The 16,089-nt window shown below is 42.2% G+C and overlaps 1 protein-coding gene across 1 annotated transcript in view; it reads left to right on the forward strand.

The window, feature by feature from the left end:
• Positions 1 to 16,089, forward strand: part of LOC125366174 (protoheme IX farnesyltransferase, mitochondrial) — a 121,643-nt gene that overhangs the window by 80,766 nt on the left and 24,788 nt on the right. Inside the window, exon 5 of the mRNA XM_048366665.1 lies at positions 5,154 to 5,224. Within this exon, the coding sequence (XP_048222622.1) occupies positions 5,154 to 5,224 (71 nt within the window). The remainder of the gene's footprint in view (positions 1 to 5,153; positions 5,225 to 16,089) is intronic.

Genomic DNA, 16,089 nt, shown 5'->3' on the forward strand with positions numbered 1-16,089 from the left:
CACGTATATAGAAAAAGCCGGAGTGGCACTGTAGTTCAAGTGGTGGAGTGCTAGCCTTGAGCAAAAAATAGAAGCCAGGGACAGTGTGCAGGCCCTGAGTTCAAGCCCCAGGACTGGCAAAAACAAAACAAAACAAAAAACCTTAAATATCAAAACTAAAGCAGTAAAGCTAAGAGACATTCTCGAAAATGCATAAGAAAGAATCAAGTAGCATAATGAGTTCTTGTCCCTTGCTGTTTGTTGGAGTGCTGGGCCCTCATTGAAAGCAAACCCTAAGTCTTGGTTAGTGTGGTATTTCTGTCCAGATGTTGCTCGTCTCGATAAATATAAGCATTCTTGGGGAGTCTAAAGCGGCTACCAATTTGGCATCATGGAGTTCTGCTGCTATATTCTAAACCTCAACTGCTGTCTTCGGATGGCTGAGTTACCAGTATTACCAGTACCGTAGAAAAGACAGTATCTTTCTTATTCATATTAAATGAATGATTAGAATTCTTGGATTAGAAGCATACATGAGTGTCTATGTGCTCACACACAGACAGGCACAGTCACATACAGAAACTTGCTGTAGAACTCCCAAGGTAGTTACTTATCTACAAGTTTCTGTATTGTACTAGCTAACAACTTATAAGTATTTCTGTCACTTGATTTGTGATTGGAATTTTTATTAGTCCTGTGAATGAAATTAATAGTCCATACTGTAAAGGTCATTTCACATGCTAACCAATGTGCTTGACTATTGGGAAAGGGGAGGAATGTGAACATACAGGATAGAATCTTTTTTTTTTTTTTAATGATTCTGGAATTAACTCCCATCTCAAGCCTACTAAGCAAATTCTCCACTTAAGCAATGCCTCCAGCATTAGAACAGAACCTTTTAATTACATGGAACTGCACTAGCTTATTTGACGTAGAATGTGGACTATCAGAAAAAGAATTTTTAACACTTTAAATTATGTATCACTTGTACATGAATATAATGCAGCCTACAGATAAACACGATTGCTTACTCTGATAATGATTCATTAAATAAGTTGCAAGTTGAGGGCACATAACTGTTTCTCTTAATAGAAAGAATTATAAGAATAGATTGGTACATAGTATGAGTATATTGCAAAGCTCATTACCTTTAATTTGGCCCTGTTGAAAATGAGGGAAGACATTTATACCCTTGTATAAGTTGGGGTTTGCTTACAATATGGGAGCCACTATGAGTAGGATAAGGATTGTATTATAGGGATTTGGCCCAGAGTGAGCCTCGGACTTCAGCTGTTGATGTAAGGCTGTTCCTCCTGTATCTGGTGCTGGGCTTGATAAAAGCAGAGCTGTCACTGGGAAAGTGAAGAACAGGAGCGACCTGAAGTCTTTGAACACAAACTTGGCCACATGGCTGCCTTGAGACCTGCAAGTCTTAGACTTGGTGATCTGCTCTGCAGGAAGAGCTAGCCAAGGAGCAGCACACACACACTTTGAGAAGCTACAAGAACTTGGGGACTGGCTGCAGCCCAGGAAGAGCTGGCCAAAGCTGTAAGCTATATGTGAAGCCAACCGTGTGCCCCAGCTAAGCATGAACTGCAATAAAACCTGACATCAGCCCAGCTTTCCAAACATTAACATGGCTAGCCTTTCTTGGCCCCCTTCTGCATCTCATGTAGACTTGTCTATGGCTCTCTGTAGCCTACAGTTATGCAGAAGGGAGTTCTGGGCCGTGTAGGTCCAGTATAGCCGAATTCGTACAGCAGAAAGCCGCCACAGTCCTTCAGCTTGGCACGGCACTGTACCTTCACCCATACTGAAGAAAGCGTATATACAGATAGTCAATAGCAGCCAAGCACTGGTGGCTCATGTCTGAAATTCTAGCTACTCAAGAGGCTAAAACATGGAGGATCATAGTAAAAGTTGCAACATATTGTTAGGTTAAATATGACAAAACTATCCCTATTACAACCAAAGAAAAGCACTCATCTGTCCCCAAAGAGAATACATTATTCATCGTCAAGGTCTTACTATTGTATATTTTAACTCTTGAGATAGGATACTAAATACTTAAGCTATATTTTACCTTAAATGGGATGAAGATGGAAAAAAGAATAAAAAGTTGGGTTTTACTGATGGTGCATGCAATTGGGAGGGAGAGACAGAAGGATTGCAAATTCAAAACCAGCCTGAGGGGCTGGGAATGTTTCTTAGTGGTAGAGTGTTTGCCTAGCATACATGAATCCCTAGGTTCAATTCCTCAGCCCCACACACAGGAAAAGCCAGAAGTAGCACTGTGGCTCAAGTGGTAGAGTGCTAGCCTTGAATAAAAAGAAGCCAGGGACAGTGCTCAGGCCCTGAGTTCAAGCCCCAGGACTGGCAAAAAAAAAAAAAAAAACCCAAACAAACAAAAAACCAGCCTGAGCTACATCAAGAGTTCAAGGTCACTCTGACCACAACCTGACCCAGTACATGGCACATAGTAGGTGCTAAGAAATTAAATTAGGTGTTATACCCACAGAGGAGCATTGGGAGAGAAGAGGTCAGAATCCCAACTAAGTAATGTGTCCCAGCCAAGCGAGGACACATAGTAGATCCTGTATCCATATGCAGACTCAGGTTTACAATACATATGTTTAGATAGAGATTGGTGGAGACAACCTGAATTTCCATTGGCATGGGACTAGATTTGCAGTATATCCATCAAGTGATAAAACCAGCAGCTTGTCAGAGTTGTCTGTAAACAGAGCCAGTTCCAAAAGACCACCTCAGTATGCTCACCACCACCTCCCTTCCTGGGTCGTTTCACACAGCTGAGGCAGTGAGGCTCCCCAGCATTTCTCTTTTTTTTTTTTTTATGTGTTTTTGCTGACATGCATTAATTGTGCATAGTGGTAGGGTTCCTTTGCTAGTTTGATATGGGTACATGGCATGCACTGATCAAGCCAGGGTGACTACCACCTCCCTTTTGTTTCTTTGTGTTTGGAATCTTCCTGATCCTCGTGGGGAATAAAAGAGGTCACCGTGAATTATGGTCATTCCCTGTGCTGGAAACACCAGAACTTACTCCTTCTATCCATTATCCAACCTCTCCTTACTCCCCCCTCCCTCTTTTTCCCAGCCTAGTATAATCTCTCTTCCAAATTCAGATTGACATTTTCAGCTTCATATGATAGAGAACAAGCAGTATCTGTCCTTCTTGGCTTGTTTCACCTAATGTTTACATTGAGTTTCTTGCTCTGACTGTATCCACATTGTTGGTACTGGAGTACCTAGGAAGCGCTGAATGCAGGCCTGTGCACACTTCCCCTCACAGTATATGAAATACCTTAGGCAAGCCTTAGTCTGCCCATCACAAATGTAGCCCCTCGAGGAAGGGTGTCCTGTTAGACCTGTCGTTCCACATAATGTTGGGAGGAGTGGTAGTTACAGTGGCAGGTGTTGATGTATACTTTCTTTTAAAGTTGGGAATCCCTCATCCTGGGCCCTTGGCTACCCAGTGGGAGTGGTGGTCATTAGGAGCCAAGTAACAAGGACTGGGACTACTGGGATCTGTGGCAAAGAATCTCCATGGATAACTCCCAGGGTGTTGTAGATGGATGAATGTGGTTGTCTGGAAGAAATGTTTTCAGTAGAGGTATTTAACTAAAATTTAAAGTTATTAAAATGTTTTTTTTAAGTAGAAAGTCTTGGAACCTTGCCTAAAGGGAGAGAAAATGAATGGAGTACAGATAACTTCTAAAGATAAAATTCTAAGTTTCTCAAATGTTTCAGAATAAAGATTTCTTTGACCTTTAACATTTAATATTAGTAGATAGTGCTGTTAATAAAAGTACAGTGAAGTAGGGTATTATTTTTTTTATTTGTAGACTATGTTGTTTTCTAATCAGTGTTTTTCTAACCTGTATAAAAGTCATATGGAGTACAATGCAATATACACAGAGCTATGAGTTCTGCTCACATAAATAAGACTCACTTAAATATACTCAGACCAGACATTTCTGAAATCAGATAAGCATGTTTTTCTTGAGAGAAGATTTCATGGTCAAATAAGTTTGGGAAACACTGGCAAAACAACGTTAATTAGATTTCTTCACATTGATATTTGTCAGAGCCCTTATCGCACTAATGTGGTTTGATTATTAGTCATTCTGGGATCAACTCCAAGGATTATTAGGGAGCATGGCTGGGAGTCTACTCAGTTAAAATTTCCATTGAATTACTACTACTTCTACTGATTTGCCTCAAGCCCATTTAGATTTCTCCCCTAACTTAATCAGATTGTGGATTATTCCTTATACCAAAAAAAATAAAAAAAATAAAAAAGTGGCAAGAAAGAGTCATGGACAAACCAGGTGGCTCACTCCCATAATCATAGCTACTTGGGAGGCTGAGATCTGAGGATAGCAGTTCAAAGCCAGACATGGAGCTATGACTCAACTGGTAAAACACCAGCCTTGAGCAAAGTAAGTTAAGGGACAGTACCCAGACCCTGAGTTCAAGTCCTAAAGGTCACTGATAATGATTTTTAAGAACATATTGTACAGCTAGTTATAACTTTGAAAGTGAGTTTTGAGGGTCCTATGGGGATTGTCTTTTAGTAGGTCATTGGGTGGGTGGGCATGGAAAACTGGGATGGTCTGAGAGAAGGCTGTGCTGACTGTGTGTTGGCATTACAGGTGTAAACTCATCCTGGGCAGAGAGGAGTGCTTGCACTGCAATTCCAATCCCTGTTGACCCAGCCCCTGACTTCCGAAGCCCATTGGTGGGGGGATGATTCTTGGGCTTGTGGGGAATGTGAGCATGTGAAATCATTTATACCCAGCACTACTATTGCTTTGAATCAGTGATAAAGACAGTGTCTTTGGAGATTCTGTTCTTTAATAAGTGGTTTCAAGCAGAAATATTTTTAAAAAGTACATATTCCTGACAATTAATGTTCTTGGTTATTTAAATTTTGTCCCTCCCAGAGAGCTGTTCTTCAAGCTGTGTCAAGATGTAATTATACTGTTAAAATGAAGATGACAGCTTGGGGCTTTGACTGAGTGGTAGAGCACTTAGCTAGCAAGTGCAGGACTCTGGGTTTCATCCCCAGCACCAAAGATATTTACTAGGGGAAGAATTATGTATTATTTTATATCATCTTTTCTGTCCTTTGTCTTTCTTTTTTTTTACAGTTTTTTGAGGTGCCCTTTGACTCAAACATGAATAGAACAAAAAACAGACCTCTGGTTCGTGGACAGATCAGGTAAAATCATGGAAATAATTCTTTTCTTCGCTGCAGAACCTTCACTTGCTTGTTCATCCTGAAGCATCTCCCAGACCTTCGCCATGAGCTGTGACTCAATGGATGAGACCACCTTCCCAAAGGACAGATTGGCACAGCTGTACAGTGCTTTTCTCCTCTTGCCAAAAAGAATCAGAAAACACATGGGTAGACCTGAGATTTGCAGGATTGTGTGGAAATAACTCCAATGTTATACATTTATTGAATTCAGTTCCAAGACACGGTCTTTGTTTCGCTTATAGTGGATAAAGACAGGAACAGTACATTGACAGTGATATTCACACTGACCCAAAGAAAGTTAAATGGAAAGCTAATCCTTTCTGATAAATTGATAATGTTCTTATATGCAAGTAAAGCATTACCTCCCTCCTCTCCTTCCCATGTTCAATTAAGTCGAAGTAAAAGGCATATGAATATTTTAATATCACTAATGGTTAATAATTAAACATTTTGCTTCCTAGATACCTCTAAAGGAGCATTCTGAAATACTTATATATATATATGTGTGTATATATGCATATATATATCAGAGTTCTAGAAGAATTAAAAGAGGAAGTATCTTATACAGACTCCTGAATTGGTGAACCCCTTTTTCATAGTTCTAGGCAATGCCCTTATGAAGCCTAAACTATTAGGGTCATACTTAGAATCAAATAATCACACATATTAAATCAAACAGTAAAGGAAAGAAACATAGGTATGGTTGCATAAGTCTTTGTTAAGTGATTTTATTAGCTGTTTTTAGACATTTTTGTAATAGTACTGAGGATGAACTCTGAGACCTGTGCTTATCGGGTAAGCACATTTGACCCATGCCTCCTGTCCTTTTTTAGTTTTTTGTTTGTTTGTTTGTTTTGTCAGATAGTATCTTACGCTTTTGCTTAGACTGGACTCATGCTGTAATTTCATCTCTACCCTCTCAAATAATAGGGGCTACACATATGAACCACAATACCCATCTTGTTCTCTGAATAGGATCTCACTAATTTTTTCTTGAACCATAATCCTCCTCTCTGCTTCCCAAGTAGCTAGGATTGCAGGTTTGAGCCACTGCATCCAGCCAAAGACATTCAGTTCTTACTGAATTTAAAGTTCCAGTATGTTAAAAAAAAGTACAGAATAGCACAATAAAAATGTTTTAAGAACAAAGACATAAGATTTACTGATATTTTCCTTCCTTTTGTTAAAGTGTAAACAGTGCTCTGTGTTGTGTTGTTAGTTTAGAAACTGTCCACATATTTTTATTTAAGCAAAATTGTTTTTTGAAGGAAGAATGCAGTCTTTGTAATGGATCCCTAAAGTTAAAAGCAGTTCTTGCTGCTGGCCAGATCATAGGTAAGTTGTTCATATTTTGGAAGTTTCTGTCTAGTTCATTTTCCTGTGATCCTGTCCCCCTTCAGAGCCTGGGGAAACAGAAGTGTGGGAAGGGGACCAGTGATGGGAGGCACACCATGGGCCCAGGTGGAGGCTGGCCACTTCAGTGGAGGTGCATCTTCCTCCCCCCATGTGCCAAAAGCGAAGTCCATCAGTATGTCTAGGACAAGGCTGGGGAACATTGAAATCCTTTGCTGTGTGACCAGACAAGAGACAAGTGCTCCTGTTGGCTGCTCACAGCCCATCTGTCTGTATTGATCATTTTGTGTTCTAATATCCAGATGGCGCTTGGCAGGGAATAGGTTCCTCAGCCCTGCTCCAGGAGAAAGTGCACGGCCTCAGCAGGCATAATTGGCAGAGATCCTTTAAAGGAGAAGCTGGAATACCGTGCTTAGCTTTGTTTGGACCTGTAACTTCTTTTTTTTTTAATTTATTTATTAATTAAATTTTGTTGACAAGGTGTTGTGCAAAAGGGGTACAGTTACATAATAGGGCAGTGTGTACATTTCTTGTGTTATCTTACACCCTCGTTTTTCTTTCCCTTCCCTAGATCAGGTAGGCATATATATACAATACCCCGTGTACCAAAAACATATACAGTAGCCACGTGGCATATGCCAAAGGAAATTCACCTACAACTTTAAATATAACGTCAACAGTAGAGTTTGCTTATCCTTGTCTTATATGATCATACATACGTAGCTTTTGAACTATTGTGATCTACTGAGAGGTCTATTTTAGACCTTTTTATGTTTAGTAGTTGTTTGGTTTTAGTTACATAATGCAAGGTCACTGACCCAAACCTGTGGGAAATACCATTTGACAAGAAGTTTTTTGTTCCGCAGACCTGGTCTCTACTGTTCCCCCTCCCCCAAACATAACAGTCATATATCAAGGAGATCATGCCCCTTTGTTTTCTGTGTTCTAGGCTTGTCTCACTCAACATTATTTGTTCAAGTTCTGACCATTTCCCTGCGAATAACAATATTTCATTTCTAATTGCTATGTAGTATTCCATTGTATATAGGTACCACATTTTTTGGATCCATTTATCTGTAGTGGGGCATCTGGGTTGTTTCCATATTTTGGCTATTGTGAATTGTGCAGCAATAAATATGGGAGTGCAGATGTCTTTTTGATATCCTGAGACTTATTGTTCAGGATAGATGCCTAGGAGTGGTATGGCTGGGTCATAGGGTAGGTCTATATTGAGCTTTTTGAGGAATATCCATACTGTTCTCCAAAGTGGCTGTACTAATTTGCACTCCCACCAACAGTGGAGAAGGGTTCCTCTTTCCCCGCATCCCCTCCAGCATTTGTTGTTGCCTGAGTTCAGAGTATAGGCCATTCTAACTGGAGTGAGGTGGTATCTCAGGGTTATTTTTATTTGCATTTCCTTTATTGCCAGGGATGTTGAACATTTCCTCATATGTTTCTTTGCCATTTTTATCTCTTCTCTTGTGAAGTCTCTCTTTAGCTCCTTTGCCCATTTAATAATTGGTTTACTGGGCTTGGAGGGGGTTAGTTCTTTGAGTTCTCTGTAGATGACAGATATTAGGCCCTTGTCTGTTGCTGTGCTGGTAAAGATCCTTTCCCATATAGTTGACTATCTTTCTAGTTTGGTGGCTATGTCGGACCTGTAACTTCTTTTATCTAAAAGATGACCCAAACAGGGGAGAGGAAAAAAAAAAAAACAACAAAAACCTATGAGACTGATCTGAAATGGCCACCTTGGAGGGAAAATTGTGGACCTGAAAGAAATGCACACAAATGATACTTGTTTGTTCACTAGCTCACTTGTGCTGTGGATTAAACCCAGGGCCCCATGCATACTAAGCACACACTGTACCACTAAGCTACCCTCAGACCCTACACAAATTTATTTTTATAGCTAGAATATGGAATATGTTAGATAGAATATATGTAATATAGAATATGTGCATCTTAAGTAGAATATGAATATTTGTATTGCTAGAATCTCCTTACACTGAGAGGCACCATTTTCAAACTAACAACTTCCTATCATGCCACTTCTTGTTTATAGTGGCTCAGTGAACAATTGCTTGCTTGCACAGGTAGGTTTCTTAGAAGTGGGAAGCCACAGGGCATGGTGTAGTCCATTGTGCAGACCCTGAGCTCACACAGGCTTCTCAGCTTTGGTAGCTCTCATGCTGCTGGTGGTGGCTATGGGCCGTCTATGTACAGATGTAAGCGGTCTGCTCTGAACTTGTCTTCTTGGTGCTTAACACCCTGTCTCTGTTGGATCTATATGGCTTCATGGACTGCAATCACAACTAGGCATGGAAAACGTGGGTCCCTGTCCTTCCTGACAGGCAGTGGTATAGCAGTGTTGCAAAGAAATCCATTCAGACTTGTTCAGTAATGGTCTCTGTTTCAGTCTCTGCAGGTAAATTGGTTCCTGTACATTCTAACAATGTAATTATATGAGCCAAGAAGAGTTTATTAAATTAACTTTTTCAACTGAGTGCAAAGCTTTTTGAAAAATTTTACAGTGAACAAAAATTCACTTCTAAAGTGTTAAAGTAACACTTCCATGTTTAGAGAAAGACATGAAATGGGTTTTGTTTTTTGTTTTTGCAGTACTGGGGGTTGAATTCAAGTCCTTGCCCTTACTAGGTAGGTGTTCTACTATTTGAGCTACATGTCCAGCCATTTTTTAGTTTTAGTTACTGTTTTAGATAGGGTGTTACAGTTTGGCCTAGGGCTGACCTCAGATGGTGATCCTCTTACCTGTGTCTCTCCAGTAGCTGGGATGATTGAGATGGGGTCTCATGAGCTTTTTGCCCACATGGACTTGGACTTTGATCTTCCCAATCAAGTAGGTAGGATTCCAAGTGTGGCCCACTATAACTGGCCTTGTTTTTTTTTATTTTGAGGAACATGATGGATGCTGTGTGGAAGCCCTGCACCCTGCTCATGTGGAGCCATCGGTGCCCTGGTGCGGTGCACACTGCCATCCTCTGTACTTTAAGATCATCCAGTAGAACATCAGGGAAGGGTAGACTCTGCACACCTCATAGAACTTCCAGGGAAGAGAAGAGCTATTTGGGATTTTTGCTTTCCTGTTTTTCTTGTTTAATTTCTTCTTTATTCCAGAAAAGATTCAAGGTGTCAGAGTATTTAGTAAAGTGGAGAAAGGAAAGTGAGGGTTACAGAAAATAGATTATGGGATAAGTGGTAAAATCATAAGACAAGCTTATCTCAAACCCACAAAGTTATTAAACAAAGTTAATAAGCTAGAACTCTTAATTTTCACTCTGCTTCTGAGGTCATGCATGCATCATCACAACCAGCATCACACATGTTATTGAGATCTCACTCGAGGAAACTGAGGCTCCCATGAATGGCAGAACCAGGATTTCCCCGAGTTCCTGCTTCCTACAACAGTGTCTAAAAAGCGTTCTAGGAGCGGGTGCCAGTAGCTTACACCTGCAAACCTAGCTATTCATGAGACTGAGATCTGAGGATCTCAGTTGAAAGCCAGCCCAGGCAGGAAAGTCTGTAAGACTCTTATCTCCTCTTATCACCAATTAACCACCACCACCCCACCCCCCATTTCCCCTGCCCTCCTCCCTCCCCCCCAAAAATAGAAGTGCCTCTGTGGTTCAAAGTGGTAGGGCACTAGCCTTGAGCAGTAAAGCTAAGGAAAGCCCAGGCCCTGAGTTCAAGCCCCACAACAGACCAAAAAAAAAAAAAAAAAACCAACACTCTAGGGAAACCAAACCTATGCTGCACCTCTTTGTTCTTAGTACATTAGAGAACACCTGAGTGTTATCAACAGCCTCTGCAGAGGAAAACAGACCATGGGTTGCTAAGATACCCTTAATGAGAGACCTAGTAAGGGCTAGGACTTGAGTTCAACTCCCAGTACTGCAAAAACCCAGAGAGAGCAGGAAAACACAGCTCCCAGTACTTGTACCAAGTCTGACCTGGAAGCAAGAAGGAAGTGCCAGCCATTCAGCTAGATCACGGGGTTAAACTGGGCCTGAGGAGAAGCAGGAAGGTGTGGCCTTCAGGTGTGTAACAGGTGATGACCAGATCAGAGATAATGTGCTCTGGTCCCATTGCAAAATGGGCTGAAGTCTAGCGAGTTTGTCCTTGACAGCCCACCTTTACAACTCTTTTCACAATGGAGTCCTTGATCCCATCCTCCTTCACTTCCAGTTTCTCCAGACTGGATGAGAGCTGGGTGCCACTCTACAGGAAGTGAGTGATGGTGTGATTATGATGCTCACAGATGGCTTTATTTTCAAAACTGTTTCATGCTTATTCCTGTTGCTATCTTCAGTATACGCTATTAAACTATTAAAATGGCACTCTATTTAGACTTGTTCTTATAATCTGGAAAAGAGAAAATCAACTAGCTTGTTTGGATGGCTCATGCAAAAACTGCCCTGGCCACGAATGACTGCTGGGAGCAGGGAGTTGAGCTCCGGACTTCCCCTTGGCACACATGAGAAACTCACAAGGACAGGAAGCAAGCCCACTTGACTAACAAGTTGAGTCTGCAAACCTCAGGGTCAGGTGCAACAGAGAAATGAAGCTTGTTAGAAAGTCAGATTCCCCGGGAGCCAAATAGCCTGCGGGGTAAAAAACGTTAATTCACAGTATTCAAAAACCTTATTCTAGGGAACCATCTCACTTTGTCCTCATGTAGTCCTCATCCAGTAATTCAGAGCTAGTGAAAAAACCTTGTCTCACTGACTCTGAGCTTGGAAGTCATTAGTTCACTTTCCCAATTCATCTTCATTCATAAGTGTTACCTCCTGTGTTAAATGGACTCATCTCCTAGCGTTACTGTGACAGTAGTCCTTTATAAGGTATGGAGCCAAAAAACACATAAATAAAATTGCACTTATTACAGAAGGAGTTTAAAATTCTAGGGAAATGTACTTGTTTGCAAAACTTTCACCTGTTGTCAAATTTTGCTTTTTAGTACTTAACGGGCAATAGCATTTTCAAAGGAAGAAAAAGGGAACCAAAATGCTTTGCAAAGAGGGGAGATGGCAAGTCTCTGTGATCACAGTGGGTAGAAAGCCCTGCAGACCAGGCAGGCTAGCGGTCCCTTCTTGCTTTCATCCTTGGGGTACTCTGTGGAGACAGTTGTCTACTTAGAGAAATGTGCTTCTTTGTAAGGATTCAAGGACATAAACACATGCTCTTCCTTTTGTAGACTCACAAGGAGGAGACAGTATAGTAAAGGACACTAAGTTATCCAAGCTACCCTCAAAAGAAGAATGGTAACCAAACATGCTTCTGTCTCTTATAGGGTACCAAGTGTTTATGCATCTCTTGTGCAGTGTGCTAGCTATGACCATAAGGACTAGCTCAAGGTGCTGTGTAAGTGTGTGAGCACAAAGTGTGCTCCCAGAGGGATGAGGTCTCAAGGATGCAGTTTGTCCTAAGCCTTCTTGCCTTCCTCCACCGCTTGCACTTTAACTGGATGCCTGTAGTGTCCTTCCCATTTCACTCTCATGTACTATGTGGATCACTCTCCTGAGCCCAGGCCTTTTGAGAAAATGTGCTGTCATGCCCTGCAGGAATCTTATGGTCTGTGATCTCCAAATCTGTCCTTTTCTTACACATCTTATTTTGTATTCCATAGCACCTGTAAGCTATCATGGAGTTTCTCTGGTCCCCTTCATCTGGTGATTCAACAAGTCCTGCCAACTGAGCCTGCTGAATTTCCCTCAGCCTGGGCTGCCCCACCCACTGCCATCACTCAGACCATTATAGTTCTATGTGTATTAATCCAACAGCTGATTTCCCTGCTTTCACTAACCCTTCTTCTGTGTGTATGACATGTGGTTTAAAACCTTTTCACCAAACAGGTTTAAGGGAAAATATACAATTGTGTCTCTTTACTGTGTCATACAAAGCCTTTCAGCATCTAGTCCAAACAGGTTTAAGGGAGAATATACAGTTGTGTCTCTTCACTGTGTCATACAAAGCCTTTCAGTATCTAGTCCTTTTCCCACCTCCCATCCTCACCCCTAGCTACATTCACGTGTTCCCATCCATTCTTTACATTACACAGCAGTTCAGTGGAGCAAGCAACTCTGTTTTCACTTGTTCCACTTTCCTTACACCAACATGCCCTCTCTCTTCTGTGCCTGTGTGGCTGGTGGCCCTTCCTCTGGAAGGGAAAGGAAAGATGCTTTCCTTATTCTTAGTGCATGTCTGACACAACATGCCTGGCGCATTGCAGACTCCTGTTTTCATGTGCTTCTTTAATCCATCATAAGCTCTTCCAGCAGCTCTTCAGTCTTCCTTTTGCCTCCAGTGCTGAGGCTCACTTATATGACATTTTTTTTTTCCAAATGTCCAAGTGGTGGTAGGATGATTTCAGCAGTTAAGAGTTCTTGATGTCATGGAGTACACATGGGACTGTCATTAGGCAGACGGCTGGTGTTCAGTGAAGGAAGATAATAGATAGGTCTTAAAGAACTGAATTGGCCTCCTATACAGGAGAAATAGAGACGTTTCTTGACAGGGCAGACATACCTGATATAGTCAAGGTAGTAGAGGGCCAGAGAGTGAAGAATGACTGAAGAGAGAGGCGACACTGGGAGTGGAGGCAGCATCCCCTGACAGACAAATAGACTTTGGACAGATGGAAAAAAGCAAAGATCTTGCCAGGCACATGGGCAGTTGGGCAAAACCTGATGAGCAAGGAGGGAGGCAGGAGTGGAGCACAGTAAGAGAAGTACAGCTTCACATCCGAGTACAGTGGGAGGCAGAAGTGAGTTGTAAGTTTAGGACCACTGTGGCTAGGTTTGGATTGACTGAACCCCTCAGCTGCCTGGGGAGATGGACCATCAGTCAGGTCCCAGGAGAGAGCAAACCTGTCACAGGCCCTGATGTGATAGCTTGAATTGGGGCGGTCCCTGGGGGAGCTGAAGTTCTAAGCTGATAGGTTGGACCAGGGAGGTCGTGGCCAAGGGGGAGCTGAAGTTCTGCTGTTGCTTCACTCAGAATTGAAGGCAGAAACTCCAACCTGGCCAAGGCGACTACGTCTGCTTTGCTCTCTCCACTCTTCTGTGGGCTGCCAGCCTCACACAGACCAACTCTGCCCATCCTGCCTCTCACCGCCACCTTCACCCTGCCGCCTCTTCGTCTTCTGTGTCTTCTGTTTGTTCTTGAAGGAGTTTGTCTACCTTGTCTCTCTGAACAGTATCCCAGCTTCTGCTGTTTCCACGTGCCTCCACTGTGTTGAAATCCACAGTGCTTTGTGCAGATCTCAGGTTATTCACTATGGGGGAGGCAAGCAAAGGAAGCACTAGAACAGAATCAGATTTGCCCTTGGGCCAGGTCCTCCAAACACTCCCCAGAAAAGTCATTATTGCCCAGTCAAGTGGCTACACTTAGCATGGGTGGGCATGGTGGGGGAGGGGAGATAGAAAGCAGCAAAGCCCTGGGGAAACAAACAAGCCCCTTAGAATTCTCTAGCTCTCCTCCACACCAGCCTCCTTGAAGGCAATGGATTGAATGCCCAACCATAAATGGAGCCTTTCTTTTGTTCCTTCTTTTAATTTAGCTCCTTGACTCTCAAACTCTAAGCAAGCGCAGTCATTATTTCCCAGACTTGTATGGACATTAGCTTGCCTGTACTTTTATGGGTGACCTCGGGGAATTTTGAAGGATAATTTGAGTATAATACATCCTCACTTCAGAGCTGACCTACATAAACTGAACAACGGCAGCTCTACTGTCTTTCTGAAGATGAAACTGCGGCTTCCTCAGCTTTGGCCTCGGTGCCACCTGCCTGTCTTCCTATGGGCTGCTTTTGTCTGGGCTGTTTCAGATGACAAGAAAGTGACACTGAATATAGATAGTAAGTGAGGAATCATAAATGATGGATTATTTTTGAAATGCTCAATCACGTAAAAACATTCTTCCCATGTAGAGCACCACAGAAATTTTCTGTCATTTTTTTTCTTTAGAATCAAAATCGTTACAGCCAAAATACAACTTGATGAGAGTAAAACTTAGAAAAGTTATAGTTACTTGTTTCATCTTCCAAAGAAGAATGCAGACGCATGGTACTTAAACTTTTAATTTTCTGTTGTTTGCCTGTATAAAATATCATTTTCACCATGGTAGTACACGCTTCTAATCCCAACACTTGGGATGCTAAGGCAGGAGGATCATGAGTTTGAGGCCCTAGACTACATAGCAAGACTGTCTCAATGATAAGTAAGTAGATAAATAAAAAAGCAATGCCAGCACTGGCAGTGTAATTCTACAGTTGAAACATATGCTTAGCATGAGTGAGGTCCAAGGTTTCATGCCCAGCAACAAAAGAAAACAGAAGCCACTTCCTTTATATCTGTAATATCCATTATACTTAAGAAAGAAAAAAAATGATTATGTTACTGTGTTGGGGGAAAATGCTGCTATTCCTGTTTTAGTAGAAAGGACAGGTATCCTTCTGTTAAGATGACATGTCTAAGTTCTTCCTAAACCTTGCAGAGACACAGAAGTTATTAGTTCTTCTGATTGTCTATCCCAGGGAACACAGTTGCCTTCAGTAATTGCAGGTGGTTAATAGAAACATCCTTTGCAGCTTCTATTTGCCAAATAGAATTCCTGTGGAGACACTTGACCCCATGGCTTTCTGCTTTTACTTTAGCTCTGGGGCTGTTATGGTAGAATTATTTATCAGAGGCCTTAATTGCTTGGGCCCACGTGATGAATTGCAGTCCACTGTGCATCCCATCACTCAGGAAGCATCCCAAATGCATGAAGATGGACCCAGGGCGGCGGCGTGTTTGGCTAAAGAGCTCTTGCATCTGTGCTAGAGGAAGTCTGGAGAGTGCTCCAGAGGACTCATAATGGAGCCGTCTTAACCTCTGCTATCAGCTCCCCGCCACAGAGTTACCCTGTTAACTTGGAGCCAAACGACCTCAGCTGTTCCCTAGGGCTGCAGGAGAGTGCGGTTGTATCCCAGGCAGACGGCTCTGCCTCTTCTGCTAGTCTGGCCACACATGTTGGTGAGCTTAGCATAGGCAAAGTGAAACAGTTGGACACCTCCCATCTACTGAGGCTGGGCATCTCCTTGCAACACTAGTTGGAATGGGCTATGATGGGTGTAGTCATTTTAAGGTAGTCAGTCAGAGGGCTCAAAAGATGAATGGTTAAGAGACTAGCCCCAATATTTCTAAGATTTACCTCATTTCTTCATAGGAAAGGACCAGGTATAGCAAATTGGAGCTACCAGTGTCTGACACACCTGTTATGGGAAGAGTAGCCACACTTTCGTCAAATTCTTTGTGTGTTCTAATCAGAATTTAAAGTAGAGGTTCTTAACTGTAATATGTACTGAGTCTTATGCTGTAGCCTTGGTTTCCCCTGCTTGTCAGCTCTGCTCTCAAAGGACATGGCATGCTTGGGTTGGGGCATAGTAGCTCCGTAGTAGTGTTTGCCTAGCT

Source organism: Perognathus longimembris, chromosome 17 (assembly GCF_023159225.1).
Source record: "Perognathus longimembris pacificus isolate PPM17 chromosome 17, ASM2315922v1, whole genome shotgun sequence".
Classification (NCBI taxonomy): domain Eukaryota; kingdom Metazoa; phylum Chordata; class Mammalia; order Rodentia; family Heteromyidae; genus Perognathus; species Perognathus longimembris.